This window comes from Chionomys nivalis, chromosome 18 (genome assembly GCF_950005125.1).
Source record: "Chionomys nivalis chromosome 18, mChiNiv1.1, whole genome shotgun sequence".
NCBI lineage: Eukaryota > Metazoa > Chordata > Mammalia > Rodentia > Cricetidae > Chionomys > Chionomys nivalis.
This window is the reverse complement of record NC_080103.1, coordinates 37,314,160-37,335,629: the sequence shown is the minus strand read 5'-3', so window position 1 is coordinate 37,335,629 and position 21,470 is coordinate 37,314,160. Positions and strand designations below refer to the sequence as shown.

Here is a 21,470-nt window from a genome sequence, read left to right as displayed (position 1 = left end):
TCCTACTTTGAACTGTGTGGGAACTGTAAATACCTCATATATACTGGTTACAATTATACCCTATCAGTGAAACAAAAGCAAGACACAACTTTTGTCTTCCAAAGAGGATGGCTATCACAAAAAAAGAGCTTTTTAAGAGTCTTAGAATTCTTAAGAGATGCAGAGAGGACTCACAAGGTTTTAATGGTAAAAATAATTTTTTAAAAAAGCAATTTATACAGCAAGGAGGCATTATCAGCCACAGTTTTTGAGAGAGCTCGGGGACAACAGGGATCCAAGCTCCAACCCCTGTGTTTCTGTTACCAAGTGTCCTTTATTAGATGTTAATGAAGAGCGGTTGCCCACACGCATATTCAGGTGTATGCACATGTTTGTATGTGTAAGATACTAGCTTAGTCTGTAGACTGAGTGATTCTTTTCCATATTTCACATTGCCTATTTTGTGTGTGTCTGGACAGTGAACATCCTTCTATTACTTACTTTTGCCACAGTTTAAGGGGAAGAGGATTTATTTGGGTTCACGGTTTTTGAGGGCTTCAGTTTATCACAGGCTTTGCTTGGGCACACACTTAGGTAGGGGGCACGAGCAGGCCATATTCATTTTGTCATTGATATTTTTGTCTATTAAAGTCCAGCTCATATTCTTTTCAAATTTTGTTTCTTTCCAATCTTATCCACTCAGCATAAAAGCTAACTTTTGACACATTTTGTAAACGCCTTTCTAAGTTGATTCTCTGGTTTTGGTTTCGCCTTTTAAAATTAGTGATGCGTACAAATTTTACCAGTCGGGAGATTAGTTTATCTTCTCATTTGTGATCATTTTTCCTGCTGTTAAACTGAGAAACATTTTTCTAACGAGAGATCAGAATCAATCCTTTTCTTTTTATTTATTTATTTATTCATGTTTTTGCATTTAATACTTTCACATAGTGGGATTATGTAATAAGGAAAAACCATGGATTTACATCACCAAATAGCATTGCAACGACACTTCATATATTATTTAAATAAAATGTTTTATTTTTTTCCAAGCAAAGTGATTTCCTTTGATAAATCACATTTGATAAAAATGTAACCCAGAAGTCTGTAACTATTGAAATTAAGCATAAAATCCTCCTCTTCAGTCAAAAATCTTCTTAATACAAAAACATACTGAACTGATGGAGATGAAGCTGAGCTTCACTGATTCATGAGGGGAAAGAACCCTTGACATCAATGTTTGTCATCTTTTTCTGTCTCAATCCCTGGCCCAACTACAAAGGAACAAATTTCTCTGCTTTCACTCTTTGTAAATCCTAGTCTTCCTGGATTTCTCTGGTGGCCTACTTTTGCTCAGAACTGTGGGTGATTACAAAGAAGCGTCATTCACAAAGCCGTTCTCGGTTTTTAGATCAGAAGTTGAGTCATCTCTCTGAAATTATAAACAAGTTGTTTCTTTCTTGAGTGTCCTTTGTCATTTATACGACAGAAAGCTCTTGTCAACATGTTAAAGCAGGGCTTAAACAGGCAGGACTTCAGGCACCCTGAAAAATACAACGGCGGAAAGAATGCACTCGGCCAGTGTGTGGAAGCAAAGCAAATGTGTCTGTCTCTACTCACGTGTAAGCTTCGAAGTCCCCATTGTTGATAGCTTCAATCAGCTGCTCGGTGACTTTGATGATCTCCTGCTTTCGTGCTAAAAGCAAAGACAGAGTTGAATGAGAACAAAGGACAAGGATCACACATGATTTCAGCCAATGATACAGCTACTCTGCTAAATGAGGGTATCATATAAACCATCTCTCCTGGAAAAAAATGGCCGCTCCTTTTGCACAGTCTTTAGCTCAAAATGGGAGGCCAACAACAACTATGACTCCTTGGAGCACTTAGAAGCACAGAGGTCCAGGCCCCAGCCCAGACCAGAAGATTCAGAATCTAGATTGTAGCAGGGATCTCAGGTCTCAGTCGTCTCGGAGATACTACTCCATCTCATTTATGACAAACAACAGGTACCCGGAAGGTTGAATTTACTTTTGCTATCTTTATCACCGTGACTTAGAGAACATGCTCTCTGTTAACAAATGTGTCACCAAAAAAGTCAGGTTATAAAAATACCAAAGAACAAACACCCAGCTTCAGAGTGAAGATGGTATGTTGCACCAAGACGTCCAACATTAGGTGACTACAGACTTCTTACGTTTCAGGTCAACCTGCCTGGCCCTTCCAGAAGAGGGCATTAACACTGTGATAGGCCATTGTATTTAGGTAAATGGCTATTAGTACACTCTTAAAATTGAGACAGAGACATAGGAATGCTGCCAATGTAGACAGAAGCCCCTTGCAAAACTATCAAACCCAACAAACATCAAACATCATCAGTGTCTTTTCCTACCTAGGATTGGTAAAATTATTAATGGTGGGTCTGGCTCAGACATCACTCTTTCAGCAAATTCTTTTCCAGTTGCATGTGCTTCGAGTGCTCCTACCCTTTTATTGAATACCCATAGTTCCTGAACTGTCCCCTGGGTATCCCTGGCACCTCCTTAAGTTAAAGCACATGGCTTATTTGGTTGCTATTAAGCTTTGTTAACTGTGTCAGCTGTGCCCTCCTAGTTAAATAGAAAATTCCTTATGAGCAAAGAACATGTTATTTCTTTGAGTTGCCTAAGAAACTTTTGCTCTTAGATGTTAAATATATTTGTGAATTTGATCCATTGAGATTACTGACAACATTTTCTTAATTTCAGAATGCTTTTTACTCATGAAATTATGTTCTAATATTAATATTTATCATATTTAAATATAAATTATATTAAAAATATTAAGTTGATTAGGTTTCATTTTAGGATCACTGTTCATCATCAGAATCAGATTGGTGGTTCAAAGTTTTTCTCAGTTTTTCTGTGTGAGGCATTGCGACATTCTCATTCATCATGAAGATGCTAACCTTTGCTTTTAATTCTTTATTGGTTACAGGAACCACTTTTTAAAATGAATCTGTTCTTCATACTTTAACACAAACTTTAGTGTGTGTTCACCTTCAAAATCCAAGTGATCTAGGTGAAATCATTTCTTAATGAAGAATAAAATTGTAAGATTAATTTGACTCCATGAAGACTATATACCATCTCATACCAAACACATCAGTCAGGTATCTTATAAAATGATTATTCGATTAGCCCATACAGTGGATACTAACAATGTAAATGCTGATAATATGAAATATTGTAATATCACTATTAGAAGGTCATAGTAGTTGTGTAATTTCTTACTTGTATGCAAGAGCAGAACATGAACGTTCCTAGCTCCTCTTACACACATAATATTTGGTTTTTTTTTGTTTGTTTGTTTGTTTGACTGATTGGTATGAATATCACAGCCATCCTCAGGATTTATTGATGGAGTGGTAACAGCCGAGAGTTCTGTAGTAGGGAGACTGCCAGTGACACATTCAGTTTAGTTAGGTGATTTGTCTGTCTGTGGCCTTGGCAGTGTGAAGCTTTGGCAAAGGCCCGGACAGCTAACCTGACTCTGGAGCCTGAAGAGCATCCATGAAAAGTTGCTCAGAAAGGGGGAGTGTAAGGACCTGGCTCTGCCCAAGCTCCCTCCTCACACAAGACTCCGCATTTAAAACTAATAATGTTTTTAGTAAGTATGTATGGCCGGGTGGAAAAGTATAATTAGAAAACAATGACAATCTTTAAAAACTAACCAAAAAAGGAGAAAATAAAGACCAATGTCAAGTGCTGTGCTACTTCAGCAGGCTGGGCAATTCACAGAGTGTGCAAACTTCTGGAACACTTCCTGAGGTCCCGAAAACCCCACAATCTCTCACAAGCACAGGATGGAGTCACGAGCAGCAGCAGTGAGTGACCATCTTTCACTCAGAACCACCATTGCCCAAATATTCTCTCACTTTCTCGAGTTTTGCTACGGTGGCTTAAGCTTGTTTTTGCAATATCAGAGTCATGTAAACTGTCTTCCAGATTAGTTCTCATTCTCGGAAACAATGGCCTCCTAGCTGGCCTGGCCGAGCAACAAGCGGACAGGGCTCAAAGCAGGATGCTTCTGGGCTGCAGCATCCTGGAGGCAGTATGAGCCGAGCCTTGATTTAGGAGGGGCCTGGAACTCAGGAATCTCTAAAGTGTTCATTTCTTCCAGGCAAAGGCGTGTGAGTGAGTCACAGTTGGGCCTGGCACATGACAGCTGACTCTTGGAAGGAAAGCAGAAGGCTGAAAATGAATCACTCCTGTACAAGGCTCCAAGGTTAGAAGTTAGAGCTGTTGCCACAAGCTCAACATCTGACCTAGGGTGTGAGGGTGGGGTGGGTGCCAGTTAGCTCTTCCCCAACAGCAGCGAGCCCACGGGACAGTCACTGTGCCAGGTCCCTGGCTAGCTGTTTTCTATGAAGAGGGTCTGCTCCTTGCTCTCCCTTCTTCCTAAAAGTAAGAAGTGACAGCCCTGAGGCAAGGTTGGAAATATCACCAAAGGAGAGGGCAGTGCCTTATGGCATTCCCCACCACCTGTAGGATGCTACCAGTTTAATCTCCAAATGCTGACTGTCAGTCAGCAGGACCCAAAGTAGTGTTTGAGGATTTCTAGTTTGGAAAAATAGAAGGGCAGAAGCAAGCAGGAAAGATGGTTCAGATTCTCAGGGCTCTTTCCATGCCGGCATACAAACACATTGGGCATCTTTCCCTACCCAAAGTCACAGCTCTTCTGACTTATTTATTGATCTAGATATCAAAAAATCTTCAGTCCCTAGGACAAAGACTGGACATTTCAAAGTTACTTCCTTGTCTGAAGAGAACAAAGTGAATATTGGAAAAATGATTGCTAAGCATCAGGTGATTTCAGGGTTACTTCTGTGTAAGAACTACAGTGGAGCAAATTTTATTGTTGTTTGATAAAGAACCTACAGCTTGAAGGTGCGGATGCTCTGAGACCAGGCACAGCACCCTATGGGAAATCAGGCCAGGCCCTAGATCCCTCCCTACATTGGCCCCTTAAAAGATCTGACAGCCCTCTAGCAGAGGGGTGCAAGGCAGCTCCACCCCGTGGCAACTTCAGGGTAAGTCTGTGGCCCTATCATAATCCGCCTTCTCCTCTGTGCCCCTTAGCGCTCAGACTAGTCCAGACTAAATTAGATGGAGTGGAACTTTCGCTACCCCACCCCTTGGAAAACCTACAGAAGTAAGGACTTCTTTTGTTCTCCCGGTTTTCTGAGTGGAGATTAAGTGCCTATATCTTTTTTCAAGAGCTCAGTTGTTGCTGCACCTGGAGGCTGTGCCTCCTACTCCTCCACTCTAAGCGTCTAGCCAGGTTTGTGACAGAAGCCCTTCTCTCCTCACAGGTTGCCTCTTGTACAATGCGATGTCTCTCCCAATGATCCCCTAAAGATTGTGTACCCACCCCAGTGGTTGAAAGGCTGTCCTATGTGAGAGACTCCAGTCTTCTTTTGAGCTCTGTCTGTTAGCATCTAGTGTAGAGAGATTGCCTTCACAGGAGAGAGTATCTTCACAGGTACTCTTCTTGTCTGTGATTTCTTTCATAATTCTCTCCTTCAGATCTATACCTTAAAGTCTATATTCAAAGTCTCCCTTGAATATATCATGCACTTCAAACCAAACTACCTGGACTAAGTTTGCCAAGTTCAACCACCACCAATGAGAAGAGACAGGCAGGACAGATAGAAGAGAGTGTGTTTCATATTATGAGATCACATCTCACAATGTGGAAAGAAGCCTGGATATGCACACCGGAAATATCTCAGCACCTACACATGGATAATGAATTGCTTTAGTCTGAGTTACCTTCTAACAAGCTCATGTCTTGGACAGAACGTGACGTCTCAAGAGAGAGTACAAATCCAAGTGCACAGAGATGCTGAGGAGGGAGAGCACAAGAGGAACCAAGCAGGAGATGTGGGAGAGACACCCCAGTGCTGTGAATCTAGGAAATAGAGCTGGTCACCTGACCAGAGGAACAAGCTAGCAGTGACTCCCTTCCTTGTTTCTCAGCTCTTCCTTCCCTGTAGAATCTGCTGGTTGGAGAGAGGGGCAGGTTTAGTTGTCATTGTGATACTGATCTGCTGCTGTCTCAGGTCACTAACACTGAAGAAAGCATAGCTTACAGATTTCAATTCCTGCCTCTTCATTGGCTTCCTGGTGGCAAGCAATAGGGTCACCATAGTCCGTTACACAGACATAATTGGTTTTCCATGGGTCTCTATCCAGATGTATAAAAAACAAAGAGCTTGAGAACCAGAGGGCATATCCTCCCCTTCTCTCCAGTCCATCAAATGATGCTGCTTTCATCTCCTAGTGTTCCACATTGGTCCATTTCTCCTGCACCACAGTGAATCCGAGTACTCTTCCTGTTCAGGTTCCCTAATATGCTGCCTGAGTTTCTGTGAATAATTCAGACCATCACCTTTCTCTTTAGGAGCATTCAGATGCTTATAAATGCATATCTCTTGAAGAATGTCCCCTTTGAAGTCTTCTAGAGTTTTTTCACTGCTGTTAGCATTCAAAATGAGACCATAAAGCTTTCCACAGCTTCAATCCTGCCCGTCTCACCAGATCTCATCAAAGGCTGTTTTAATCAGACCTCTTCCTACCCCCAGCCCTGCACATGCGCTGTCCTTTGGTCCTAGTGAACTTGTCCCATGTCCATGCTTGTACATTTGTTTAAAAAAGCAGATCTCAACTAGTTTTCCTTTAAAAGGACTCGATAGCACCCACAGGCATGGTCATAAGGAAGGGAGAATCTCACGGGGCGTTACCTTTAAACAAAGAATCATAAACAACTAAGGAATGATGGCAGGAAGAGAAACAGTCATCTCGAGGGAGGAGTCCCCCAACTGGTGATCTTACACCAAGTGACATGCAAGTAATAGTAAATGAATGAAATAGGTTGAATTTACATGTTCGTGTGTATGAGTGTGTGTACAAAACAGGAATGAAGAGGAAAGAGACTGAATTTGACAGGAAGCAAGGTGTGGATGGGAAGGGTTAGAAGGACAAAATGGAAAGAGGGAAATGATTTAATTATATTTTAAATAAAATAAAACTTCCTTGGCCTTCATTTTACGTCAGGTTAAAAGGATATTATACAGTTACACGTGTCTTATACTTGATTTTAAAAATCAGTTAGTACTCTTGTCTTTACACGTTCACCCAGTTATACTTGATTTTAAAAATCAGTTAGTGCCCTTGTCTTTACAGGCTCACCCAGTTAGTCAGCTTCCTCTGTCTCTAACGACACCATTGCAATACCAGCATCTAACACAGTTCCTGTCTTAGAGGAAATGTCCAGTGAGTATTTGAATGAATGAACCCGGTTTATAATCCCCAGTCCAATGGTCTTTCCAGTGCACAATATTGCCTTATTTGGTGTCTGATGAATCCTCTAATCAATTTAAAGTGGGAACAGAGGCTACAGCTCAGTAATAGAGCATGCGCTTAACATGCAGGGAGGCCCCAGGTTCAATCCTCAGCACCAAAACCAAATCCGTAATATAAGAACCTAATAGAAATCAATTTAGATGAAAGCAGCCTGTTTTGTACAATGATAGAAGAGATTTTTCCTTCTGACTCACATGGAGTGATTATTAAACCCCTTTCCTTTTCCATATTTTCTCCTTTTTACTAATGGAACCACAATTTACCAAGGCTCCCAGCTGGGTGTACTTTTGCATCTGCTGTTCCTTTATCCTCATACACAACCATCCATGAGTCATTAATTTTCTTCGGTACTTGTGATGTTTCCCAGGGCATATTCTCAACCTTCACATCGCATGACAAGCTCATGCGCTCCTCTCGCCTTAATCTCATTCTGAGGACTGCTCAATCTCCACCACGGAGTCCTCATCTTTCCAGCCTCGATGTTCCTCTTTCTTATAGCTTGCCATATTCTAAGAATTTATTTCTGTTTTATTTTATGTGTATGGGTGTTTTGCCTATATGTATGTCTGTGTGGGGGTACCGGATTCCCTTGAACAGTTGTGAGCAGCCAGGTAGGTGCTGGGAATTGAACCCGGGTCCTCTGGAAGAGCAGCCAGTGCTCTTCACCACTGAGCCATCTCTCCAGTAGGCATGCCATATTCTAAACATCCCTAGGTGTAGGGCATTTCAGACTCGCTTCACTTTCTGGCTGAAGCTGCTGTTTCTCTGCACCCTTCACCTTGGCTAATGGCAACATAGTCTAGAGTTGCTCCAGCTAGAAGCCTTGGTACCTCTCTTTGGATCACTTCCTCATATAATGTAACACGAGGGTCTCCTCACCGCTGAATCTTCCTGATAGTCCTTTCTCTCTGGGCCCATGCCTTTGATCTGATCTAGGCTCTCACGAGTTCCCATCTCCAGAGTCTTCTCCATTCTGCCCCTCACTGCAGCAGAACCGTCCACCCCAATCCCTTTATTTTTTCAGGGCCTTTACTATTCATAAATCAAAGGCTGACCTTCTCTGTGCACTCAGTACTTTTCCAGCTTTCTGACCCATTCTTCAGCCACCCCAGGGGCTCTGTTCTTTACTGAGCTCTTCATCTTTGATGACATTGTGTCTTCCCTCTATTTCTCACATTGAAGTTTTGACTGGATGTCTTCTCCAATGCCCCGCTCATAGGTTACCTTCTCCGCCTGGCTGCTGTTCCTGAGGGCTCCACCCCCAGCTATTTTTATCTCACTGTGATTGTGCTGCATTCCCCAATGAGTATGTGACCATTTTATATTCTGAACACTTGGAACTATGCTAATGTTTCCAAATGCACATGTATTTGTGTACACATACCCAGTCTATAAAAATATAGTGTACATTCAAAACCATTAAGGAGATGTCAGGCACCTGGAAGATGCCCAGCTGCTGCTCTGAGAGTAATCTGGATGTCAGAGTCAGCAGAAGGACCAAAGATCAGGCTGCAGGGTTTCCATGACAGAGCCAGAGAAGATACAGTGCATACGGGCACAGTAGGGAAAGCTAGGGGATTCCAGGCAATGTTGAAAGATGTTTCACTTCAAGAAAAGAAGGAGCGGAAAGGAAACTTCCTAACTATATGGGTTTGAGATTTTTATTTGTTTACATTTGTGATTAAACAGACCCAGGCATCTAACTGCCTGCAAATGTGGCTTTTCACTCCCGGATGTTTGCAGATTTGTTACACGTTGAAACGCTTTACTGGGCTGTGTCTAAAGATTACTTACTCAGTCATCAAAAGCTGCCTAGTAAAAACGGTGGTTGGGTCTGTCCGGAGCTGTCTTTGCTCTGCGGGGACACTATGCAGTTCTACCCTGTCTTTCTCACCCGTGTACTGCAGTTTAGTCTAACCCTTGCCTATCTTTCTCAGCGGGAATTCATTTGGCTCCCAGACGCTTGAAGGACAGAGAGGTAGAAGGACTTGCTAAAGCCACTCAGTACATTCAGACTAGGCCAGAACTTGAGCTTGATGTGGCTCAGTCACCCCCCACCCTTGCTATTCAAATCTCTAACCTCTGTTTCTTTATAGCCCACAGTGCTTAATTCAATATTTTGAAATCATAAACCTAAATGAGCCAGCTAAATGTCTTTGAACTCACTCTGACAAGGTGACTGACTATTTAATTACTGGGCCAGGTTTGCAATTAATTACTGTGCCAGTTTCCCACATCTGGGAGCCCCATGGCTTTATTGTCTTTTTCCATGCTGCCATCAACAAAAATAACCCTTGGGAACAGTTACTTTAGGCAAATACACAAACTAGGATCATTTTCACGCTGTTGGTGGTTTCATAGAAAAGGTACTCATAAGCCCAGTTATGCTTAGCCTTCTCTGTGCAATTAACAACTTGGTTCTCAATGACTTTATTTTCCCTTCAGCAATTTTGTGTTAGTTAACACTGCAGAAAATAACTTCTATTATTTTATCACTGAAAAATCACACCTATTAAAGGGTAGGACTGGTTGGTTTAGTAATCTATAAGATTTTATTCAAATTTATATATAGGAATGTTTTCAAAAGTTACTATCCAGCTTCTACTATAGAAGCAGCTAAAATGCCCACTTCTCAGGGCTGGGGAGATGGCTCAGTGGTTAAGAACAGTGGCTGCTCTTCTAGAGGACCCAGGTTGATTCATATGGCAGCTCATTTACCTTCTGTACCTCCAGCTCCCGGGCACCTTCTTCTGGCCTCTGAGGGCACCAGACATACACATGGTGCACAGACATATATGCAGGCAAAACATCCATATACATTAATAACGATAATGATGATAAATTTGAAAATTCCTCAGTGTTTCAATCTCTCTAGCCTCCCAAAAATAACAGAAAAATTACTCAAAGGATCCTTGGGATTTTCTCTAGAATACACAGTAGCTTCAACTTTAAGAGCAAATACCAGCACCTTCTCTCTCTCAGCTTTTCATGATCTGACAACAAATGACAGACACAGTGTGTACATTAGAGTTTTAAGATTCCTAAAGTTATCTTTGAGCTAAAAACAAAACAAAATATATACTATTTTAAAAATCAGGGGATGTATAGCCAGGCCTAGGGGCACAAGCCTTTAATTCCAACACTTGGGCAGGTGGATTTCTACGAGTTCAAGGCCAGCCTGTTCTACATAGCAAATTCCAGGAGAGCAAGGGCCACTGGTGAATCCTTTTCTTAGGGAACAACAAAAGAAAGGGATGTATAAAGTAGTGACAGAGATTTTCATAGGAAAAAAAAGACACACATGCACTAAATGAATGAATAGATGAATAAGCAAATAAATGCAATAAAAATAATGCAATAAAAATTTAAAAATAAAAAACAAATAAAATTTAAAAGGACAAGCATTCATCAGATATCCCTGCCATTGTTTGGCAAATGATTAATATTCCACACAGGAAATTCATGTCCACCTGACATGAACGGAGAGTAAGGTAATAACAGGAGTCCCCTACAGAGAAGAACTTTGGGACAACATGGTGACTGACACTTATTTGGAGTTTCTGATGAGAACTTGTGAGAGTACCCTGTAAGGCTGTCTCTCACAGGGCTCAGGCTTAGTACAAGCATGCTGGCCAATGAGAAATGAGGTCTGATGTATATGACCTGTCAGGCATTCTAGTGTACACAATGACTGTTAAGGGGCTTCCGCTCCACTCACTTCCCACTGTTGAGGATCCCGTTGTCTGTTTTTCTGTTGCCTCATCTGGAAACACCATCCGTCTATCTACCTGTTTGTCTCTCTGTGTTTGTCTTGTTTTTCCTCCTTAGTTGGGCTTGATGCTGCAGCTCCACCCCAGGCTGTGGTAGCAGCCGCAGCGGCAGCAGCAGCACTATCTGCCTGACCTTACAGACAACAGCCACAGCAGCTTTTCCCACAAGACCTCCAGCTTGGTTTGGTTTATCATCACATCAAAAACGATGATCTAGCATCTTTATTATTTTCCCAGCTTCTGTCTCTCGGGCTTCTTGGAGATTCCTTGCAACTGTTGCCTCTTAACCCTTGCATTTTTTAGCCTATACATATATAGATACCTAGATATAACAGGGTGAAATAGATCTGAGCGTTGATGTTAATAATTAAGATGCAAATGAAACACCCCGTGTTTGCCTTCTGGGCTATCAAGGAAAGTGTGGCAAGTACTGTGCCATGGAAATCACCACACCTTGTGAACTTATTGCTCATAAATACATTATGATACTGTGGAAAAACACAAACATGTACACCTACGTTTTGGACATAGCACACTCATAACAGACACCAAAGTGTATGCTTTATCCTAAAGCAAAAGATCCTAAACTTATTATTTGAAACTGTGCTTTCTAGTTTTTGTTCTTTCTTGGTGTGTATGCTGAGATGAAACTCTGGGACTCGCAGGCTAAGCAGATGCTCTGACACTGAACTTCATCGCAGCATTCCTTCTGTGATTTAGCTCTAAGATTATGAGGGGTAGTGCCAAGTATACAAAAACCTGGAGAAGTAAATACTGTTATGTACATTTAACAGTTGAGAAGTTCTGGATATTTTAATGGCTGCTAGGACATGATTTAATTGGTATATAATTTGCTTTCCTCCTTTATCTGTTAAGTAACTATTCTTGTTACTACCCAAAATTACCCAGATTCTACAAAAACAAATGAACAAACAAACATTGACCATAAAGAAATTTGTATTGCAGTATGGGGAAGAGAGACAGTCACTCAATCAGTAAACTGGTATTTCTGATAATCATACATTATTAGGAGGAAAGCGGAAGGGAAAAGGGGACAAGCAAGGCTGGGTTTTGGAGGCATTCCCCTGTAATCAGAGTTTCTGTTGGAAGGTCTCACCAGGGCAACCTCTGGTGAGAGACTAGAAAGGAAATGCATATTAGGATGCACTAGGAAGCAAAAGCAAGCACAAAGGTACCCAAGTAGAAGCTGGCTTCACACAGCAGGAAGAGTGTTCTTGTGGTGCAGGAATACAGAGAAGAGATCAGCCAGGGAGGGAGGGCTGTTGGGGTGAGGCTTTTAATGGATTGTAATGGATTTGGCAAAGCACTGGAGAATGCTAAGCAGAACACAGATATATTTTAAAAGCAGTACTCGGAATACTGTGTCGAGAATAGACTATGGACAGAAAATGCAGAGGAGAAGCTGTGCCAATAAGCAGGCAAAAGACGCTGTTACTTTGGGCCAGAGCAATGGAGAAGTCTGCAAAGAAAAAAAGCCAATTCAAACTAACAAAACTGAAACACCACAGTATGTGTCCTGAGGTATAAAGTAGGAACTAGAGGACCAGCTCAGAGACTGGATGTGGGGTATCAGCAAGACTGATGACTCAGCTATTTTAAAGAACCTAGACTGTAACACAATTATGTCAAATTCAATTTATAATGTATAGATGCGTTTGGACACAGATATGGAAGAAATGGTTGGTGACTTACTGTCTCAGAATAATGAAATGTGATCAAAACCATGTAGACTGCAACAAGTTCATAATGTGAGGAAGGAGGAATGGGGAGTGGTTTTGTGGGGTGTCAATGTACACTGGCACTTTGAAAATGTGTTACGTATCGTGTATGTGGTGTGAAATACATCCACACTGACTACTTACCTATGTATCTATAAAATTAATAAGGAGGCCCAGTGGTGGCAGCTCATGCCTTTTAATCTCAGCACTCAGGAGGCAGAGGCAGGTGTATCTCTGAATTCAAGGAGCCTAGTCTACAGATCTAGTTCTGTGACAGTCAGGACTACATAGAGGAACTCTGTCTTGGATAAAAAAGAAAAAAAGAAAGGAAGGAATAAAGGAAGGAAGGAAAGGACAGACAGACAACAAAAATAATAATGAAAAGTTCAGGAATGGTCTGATTTCAGTACAGTTGTAAACTTTTCTGTTCTAATCAAAAGAGATGAAACCAGCCATGCAAAGAAACTTGCATGTTGCTAACACTGTCTTGCAGGTGCCAATGTAATCACATGTAAGTGATCAGAGGGACAATATGGCTCTGGCAGAGGTATTATTTCTGCCACAGTCAAGTGACTCCCAGCACTCCTCACTAAGCCAGCCCTTCTGTACCGGTCCTACCCCCCCACCCCCCAATAAAACAGACCAGTCAGTTCTGCCCAGCAATGGCTAACGGAATACTGCATATGTCAAAAGAAATGAAGATGCTCTGCAAAACACACAAATTTTAGGAAGAAAACACTTATTTGTACACCAGAGTGAATAGTTAATTTTTAATACTGACTAAAATATTAATGCAGAACAACAACAAAAAGGTCATTTGTGAGGAACTGCAGGGTCCAGGGCTGGACCAACAGGACAGCTCAGCCTCCTGCCCCTGCCTACCTCTCTGTTTCCTGCACACATGGGGTTTTCAGTCATTAAAAAAATGAATGAATTCAGATCGTTTAAATATAGGATCCTCTGTGGGAATTACAAAGCATCTAGACTTTTCACATGTGATGAGAGTTATGTCCTCATGTGAACTTCTTGCTTTTGCTTTTTGACATGAGACAGTTTCTCTGGGCTTTCAAGATTAGCCACCAACTCCCAATTGTCTTGCTTCAGTCTCTATGGTTCTATGATTTTAGGACTCACCACAACACCAGATTTTTTTTGGTTAAAATTTTAATGCCTGTATTATTCTTTGTTTTAGATTTATCTCAGTATTATCCAGAAACTGAGAACTAGAAAATAAAAGACAAGCTGTGGATATTTAAAGGGAAATTCCACCCTGTCCCATCCTAAGATGCATCATTTTCAGAAATGAGAGGAGACCAAAAATGGTTAAGGGCAGTTATATCTTTCATGACTCCGAGCTCTAATATTAGGTCAAGTCCTTTGAGGCTAAACTGCATGCCGGAAATAAGCCTTAAAAGGCAAACAGCAAAATGTCAAAACTAAAGGCAGAAATACACGCAGGAACCAAGAGAAGCAAGATTCCACAGGATCTGAACTGCATAGGTGGGGAAGTTACTGATATGCTCATGCCCTTAAGGCATTTTGAGACAAGTCAGCGTCAGGTTTGCCAATCATGGAGTTCTTACTGAAGCAGGTAAGTCCCGAACCTGTGTACACAGTCTGCTCAAGGTTCTCTCCTTTCCTATTTCAACCTAAAGTCAGGGTTCTGATGAGACATCATACATCACTTACTCCACCAGCCATAGAGTAACAAACCTGGCAGAGTTCTAATGGGTAGTTTAGTATCTACACCCATTTCTGTTAGACTATTATACCAGCAATGGTTTTAACATTTCTCTTTCTACCTGTAAAAGCTTAGATTTGTAAAACCTGGGCCAGTGTTTGCTCTTACAAATCTTTATGCTTGCTAGAAAACCTACCAAGCATGTGTCTTCATCATCACTTTAGGGAAGAGTTTCATATGCTATTCCAAATACACAGCATCGTGTTAGGCTCAGAAACCTAGATGTTCAGAACTGTGGGATTCAGGGCAGCGGCTGACAGTGTGGCTGCAGCTCTGAGGCCACATAGCTAGCTTTCCTAAGCTCCCACTGTTCTTCTGAAAGACCGCATTGATAAGATTTACTTACTGGGCCGGGCGGTGGTGGCGCACGCCTTTAATCCCAGCACTTGGGAGGCAGAGGCAGGCGGATCTCTGTGAGTTCGAGACCAGCCTGGTCTACAAGAGCTAGTTCTAGGACAGGCTCCAAAAACCACAGAGAAACCCTGTCTCGAAAAAACCAAAAATAATAATAATAAAAAAAAAAGATTTACTTACTGGTGCATTTACAGCAAGATAATGTCAGGCAAAGTCAGACACTCTGCGGTCATCTTTATGACAAGGTTGTGTCAGATAAAAACTATGAACCATCTTATTTTATTTACTTTTCCCTAACAAAGGGCAATTTTTGTACAAGTGCAGCTCCTACTCATACTCACTTTGGAATGCGCTACCTACTTTTTTTTTTTTTTTTGAACGGGGCTTGGCCTTGGCCTTCAATACACACTTGCTGAAAGAGGAGCTGAGTGAAAAAGTCAAGAAAGACCAGGAAGTGTTATCGTTCTGTCTGCCTGCTCTCACCAGTCTACAAGTATGATCCAACCTCCCTCATCCTGCAAACAAAAGAAACCAACTCTGTCTTGACTGTGTGTGTCCTTCTTTCCCCCCACCTTTTCCCACCCTTACACATATGCCACAAAGCTCCAGAATGTTTGCCCTAAGGACACCATACTGTACCACTCACCTGAGGGAACCTCCTGACAAGTCCCCGGGTGTGTCGCCTGTCTTCCTCAGCATGGCCCAGTGCTCCTGTGGCTACAGCTTCCCTCCTCTCTGGTTTCATCTATTATGTTTTGGGTTTGAACTTCACTCTGCAGTAATATCCTCAGCATTCTGAATAGTTTGAACATATGGTGCTCTGTTCCTATGCCTTCTGCATGAATGCATTTCTCTTCCCTCACTTCCTCTCTGGTTAAGAGAATTCCTTACCCCTTAAAGCTAGGAACAGGATTCAGATCTTCAAGAAGCTTGTTCGGGAAGACTGCAGTCTGAATAAGAGTTTGGGCTCTGTGTTTGCATAACACACTGAGTGTAAGTGTGTCATCAACCCCCTGTGAAGATCTTGAACATAGTGGCATTGCTGCATCTATGTCTCTTCCCTAACACAGAACTTAGTGCTCAGAACTGATGCTAACTCTTCAAAATGTCAAAATGCTGTTGTGGCTTCAGTGTTGCAAAAAAAAAAAAAAAAAAAAAAAAAAAAAACCAAAAAAACCCAAACTACTTAGATGCTGAAGGTCTGAGTTAAAGAGTTCTTTTCAGATACTTGTCTTTAATTTATGCATACGAACCTTTTGCTAGCATGTATGGACATGCATCACTTGCATGGCTAGAGCTGGGTTAAAGACAAGAGGATAAGATGCCATGGAACTGAAGTTAGGGATAGTTGTACATGTCTGTGTTCATACTGAGAACCAAACCTGGGTCCTCTGCAAAAGGAACAAGTACTTTTAATCTAGTTCTCATAATCTGAAAATAATGCTGCTGTATCCTTTTGTCAGATGGAAATCAAGCTTCAGTGAATTTAGTTCTCTTTAAGCTCCTGTAGTCAGTAGGTGATGGGGCCAAGAATAAAACTGGTGACATTAACCGTGCCTTAGTTACTATAAAGAAATGAGGAGTGAGCATTATGAATGCCCTCAGAGGACAGCGATTTCCTACAGACTCGATTTTCCAATGGAAAGCACAAAAGAATAAACTAAACAGTTTCTCCTTTGACGATTCTTATCTCAGCAGTCCTCTTAAGGAAATCCTGTAGTTCAGTGACAGATTAGAAAACTCTGCAATGCAAAACTCAAAGCCAAATAAACACAAAATCTTTGCTTCTTAAAGCCATGCCACCTGTGGGTTCTATAGTGACCATACCCATTTCATCCATGGACGGAAATCTTGAGACTGGATTTATGACGCCTCCCATGATTCCTCACACACAACGTGCACTTCCCAATACTGACCTCATTTCCAATGAACGTTCTAAAGCTTGGAGATGTTTAGGAAAGTTGCCTTCTCCTCTAACTGCACACAACTCCTGTGGTCCAGTTAAGACCTTCTGATTCCAGTTCACTCCCTGTTGACTGACAGTAGACTAGAGTCTCCAGAACTTATTCCAGATTAGCCCGAACCATTTGTAAACCTAGGCAACTCCATGAGAATCTCTGAGGAGAAACTACAATCATCGCTTTCCTAAAACAGTGTACTTTCTCTCTACATGCTAATGACTTATCTTTTTTCTCTTTTTTGTTTTTCAAGGTGGGGTTTCTCTATGTAACCAGTTTTAGCTGTCCTGAAACTCACTTAGTAGACCAGGCTGGCATCAAACTCAACAAGATCCCCCTGCCTCTGCCTATCAGGTGCTGGAATTAAAGGCGTGAGCCACCACCACCCAGCTCTAATTACTTATTTTTCTCTAGTTTAGAAGTCTGATTTTCAAGGAGCTTGCTCAGGAGTTAATGTATCTATCACCTCTCATGAATGAAGCTGCATTTTGCACTAAAACAGTGATAAGAATACAACATACAATGACAGAGGAGACAAAACATGATAAAATAGTTTATAATTTATATATAACTCTGTTTAGCTTCTATTAAATGGGACCATGCTTTAAATTAGGTAGTGGGAAAAACATACACGAATAAAACTAAGAAATTTTTGCTTTTTGCAGCAGCAGGAGACCATTGCCAAAAACTACAACTAAGTCAAAACCCAGAGAACAACAAACTGAAAACAACTTCAGTACCAAAGGCTGAGTGAATATCTTGGAGGGGTGTGAGAGACTATAATATCCAGAGGATCGTGAAATCTGCAGTAAGGCTGTGCCTTCTAGCTGTGGCACGGAAGTTCCAATCACGACTCTTAACAGTATGGCTGCTTAAATCAGACCTGAATATTTCCAACACCAGCTGACATCCTAAAATGGATAGAGAAAGTCTAGCAGGGATCCACTCCTAGATGAAGAACTACAAGCAATTAACAACTCCCAAGAGAGGGAGAACTAGTCTTCTCCAAAAATGAGTTTGCTGATTGGTTACCTAATATTGAGTAGTCAGCCCTAGAAACATTTACGTGCAGGCAACACTGAACAGAGTTGGCAGGTTGTATTTATATGCCCACTCATTGATAAGTATGTGTAACAGGAATGGATAAAGAAGAGAGACTGGAAGGCAAGTGAGGGGGGGGAGTGTACATGAGGGAGGCAGGAGGGACGAGTGGCAGGGGGAAAACTAGGTAATTATTTTTAAATAAATAGAAAAAAGAACGTTCCAGAAATTCATAGTAGAAAATAAATTTGGACTGTTTAATTTATAGGAAGAATCACAATATAATCATATAGTTTCACAGAATTTTCAGATACATTTATAAGAAGAAAACAGTTCACAATCAGAAGATGGCATTTTAAGTAACTACTGCATTATAGCAAGTAATTTAAGAATTATACAAAATTTACAGTGAGAAAAATAAGTTATTGAGATTGAACTCCTATATACAAATGAATGGATTCAACTCGTGTTTTTAGATATCTGGTTTCAGAAAAGTTGTTTCATTTATAAGATGGCTATGCATGAGGTCAAAGGATAACCTCAGGCTTTGGTCCTCTCTGTAGCCTTGCTTGAGACAGGTCCTCTTTGTTGTTCCTTAGCTATGCATACCAGGCTAGCTGGCCCAAGAGCTTTTGGGGATTCTCCTGTCATCAACTTCCATTTCCCTGTTAATTACAGATGTTCGTCCTGTGTGTCTGCTTCTTTGTGGGTTCCGGGGATTCAAATTTATGTTCTCACATTTATGCAGTAAGCACTATCATCCACGGATCCAAATTTTTAGCCCCTGATTTTGTTATAGTTTTACATGGTTGATAATTTTAGAAAATGAAATATTTCCCCGTGAGAGCTTGTACTAGAATGTATCTACTCACTGTATAGTGCAACTGATAACATGTATATATGTCAGTAGAAGCTTTCTTCCAATTATAAATACATTCTCTACAATTATATTAATTTATTGCAATTGTTTGTGCTTTTCAGCTTAGAATTAAATGAATTTCTATGGTCATTTTGGACCGCTTATATGACTAACATCTACGATATTTTTAATCTATCATCTATGTATCTCTTTATCTATTTCCCTATCTCTATAGCTCTCTATCCATTCATCCTTAGGATTATTTTAGACAGGGTTTCTCTGTGAAGCCCTGGCTATCCTAGAAATTACTCTGTAGACCAGGCTGACCTCAGACACACAGAGATTCACCTGCCTCTGCCTCCTGAGTGCTAGGATTTTTTTTTTGTTTGTTTTGTTTTTCGAGACAGGGTTTCTCTGTAGCTTTGGTGCCCATCCCGGAACTAGCTCTTGTAGACCGGGCTGGCCTTGAACTCCCAGAGATCCACCTGCCTCTGCCTCCCGAGTGCCGGGATTAAAGGCACGCGCCACCACTGCCCAGCCCTGAGTGCTAGGATTAAAGGCATGTGCCGCCACAGATTTGACAACAATCTGATAATAGTATTATACCACAGGAGTGTAGAGGAAAGGTTAAACTCCTGTATTAGTAATTTCAGTATCTAAACTGTACTTTCAGAAGACAACTGGAATAACAGAGAAGTTAAGAGACCTGCTCTAAGCAAGTTTAATGGAGGATGGAATTAGAAGTAGATGGCAGATTCCCAATTCCAGCCAGGTTACTGCTGACCATTTATATTTCATATCCTAAAAACAGTGGTAAGGATACAATAAGAACTGAGGGAGGAGACAGAATGTGATGAAAGTTAATTTATGAATATATATAAATTTAACTCCAAGAAAGTTTTGTACTTAATAAAACATGTATACAACTATATCATAAATAACTGATAGTGGACTGCCTATAGAATGTCTAATGCTATGAATGGTGAGTTTGATCTATTATTTATTTCTTTATAGACTGGTTCTCCTTTTGTAGCCCAGGGTGGCAGAGACCTGCCTATGTGGATCAGGATGGCTTAGAACTTGGTACTCTCCAACCTGTACCTCCAGAGTGCTGGGAATACAGGTGTGTACCATGACATCCGACATCTTTCTAAAACTTAGATAGATTACTTTCTATTAATAATAAATGTTAGAATTCAAAGTTTTTGAATGATTAAAATGAGTTCAAAGTTTATAAGTCATAACCTAACCAAAGTTTAGAAACTGGTAGATGGAATCTTAAAACACATCCATGGAAATTCCTAGACTTCTGCAGAGGAAATCTGAGGAGGCCCAAGGTCTCCATATAAAGCAGGATAATTTTAAATGTAACCTTTCTGTACCCACAATGTTGTCTTTGGACAGTTCTCAACCTGTGGTTTCTGACCCCTTTGGTCACAATTCATAACAGTAGCAAAATTATAGTTATGAAGTAGCAACAAAAATAATTATGACTGGGGTCTTCCCACCATGAGGAACTGTATTAAAGCATCTCAGCATTAAGAAGACTGAGGACCACTGGTAGAGGATGATGACATGTAGTCAATGGATACAGTTTTAGAAAGCTGGGGACCACAGGTTGAAGATGATGACATGTAGTCAAGGGTGACAGCATTAGGAAGCTGAGGACCACTGGTAGAGGATGAAGTCATTGAGCATGCTCACTTTGGTTTTGTCTCATTTTCTTTGGCATACTTTATTTTGGGATGGAGTCCCCCGGTCCCCAGAAATTTTGAATCCTTGGTTGAATTTTCAGATGAGTACCATGTGAGTGTGGTACCTGACTTATGATTTTATGTGTTGTTTATGATTCATAGAATATTTTGTGAAATTATATATATATATATATAATTTCACAAAATGTATATATTTCCCAGTACTGTGGGTTGAACCTAAAGTCTCACGGGGTTAGGCAAGTGCTCTACCACTGAATTAAGTCCTCAGCCTCTCTATAGCTATTTTAAACTATAATCGAGTTTTATAAAATTGCAAGAAAAGCTATTTCTAGAACGTCTAAGTCCACAGTTTATTAAAATATAGAGTGCGTTTGCTTTCTATTATAGAAATGTAGTTCTCCCTGCCTCTCTCTTTGTCTGAACTGGGCTGGCAGCAGTTTTGACCCTGCATTTTGTCAGAAAAGCTACTTACACAAGCACAAGGCAGTCACTGACAGACTCAAGATACAAACTTGATAGCAGGCGGCTGGTACTGAGCAAATCAGTGAGTCCACACTGGGGTAGGTAAATCAGAAGCGTGCTGAAAGAAGAGCCGTCTAGAGAAAAGGAGAAGGCTTATGCGCGGCAGGTGAGAGCCAAGTCATGCACGAATCCTCTTACGTTTCTGATCCTCTGAGAAGCTAAAGACTAGCAGGTAAGTACATATTTGCAGACATCAAAAATGAAATTGTAGGTTAGAAATCTGAAAGAAATTAGTATATATATTGCAAACTGTCTAAGACACTTTAGGCTGATAAAATGGTGCAATTACCCCCACTCTTGAGCAAAGGTGTTTCTTGATTCACATGTCTTCTGGAAGTGGGATGTTCAAGCAAGACAAGTCCTGAATGACAAGCAGGATGCAAATC

General features: G+C 41.0%; 1 protein-coding gene across 13 annotated transcripts in view; it reads right to left on the bottom strand.

The window, feature by feature from the left end:
- Positions 1–21,470, bottom strand: part of Camk2d (calcium/calmodulin dependent protein kinase II delta) — a 258,045-nt gene that overhangs the window by 8,625 nt on the left and 227,950 nt on the right. For all 13 annotated transcript variants that reach the window (XM_057793575.1, XM_057793580.1, XM_057793579.1 and 10 more), the window contains one exon: positions 1,600–1,675. In XM_057793575.1, coding sequence (XP_057649558.1) covers positions 1,600–1,675 — 76 coding nt within the window. The remainder of the gene's footprint in view (positions 1–1,599; positions 1,676–21,470) is intronic.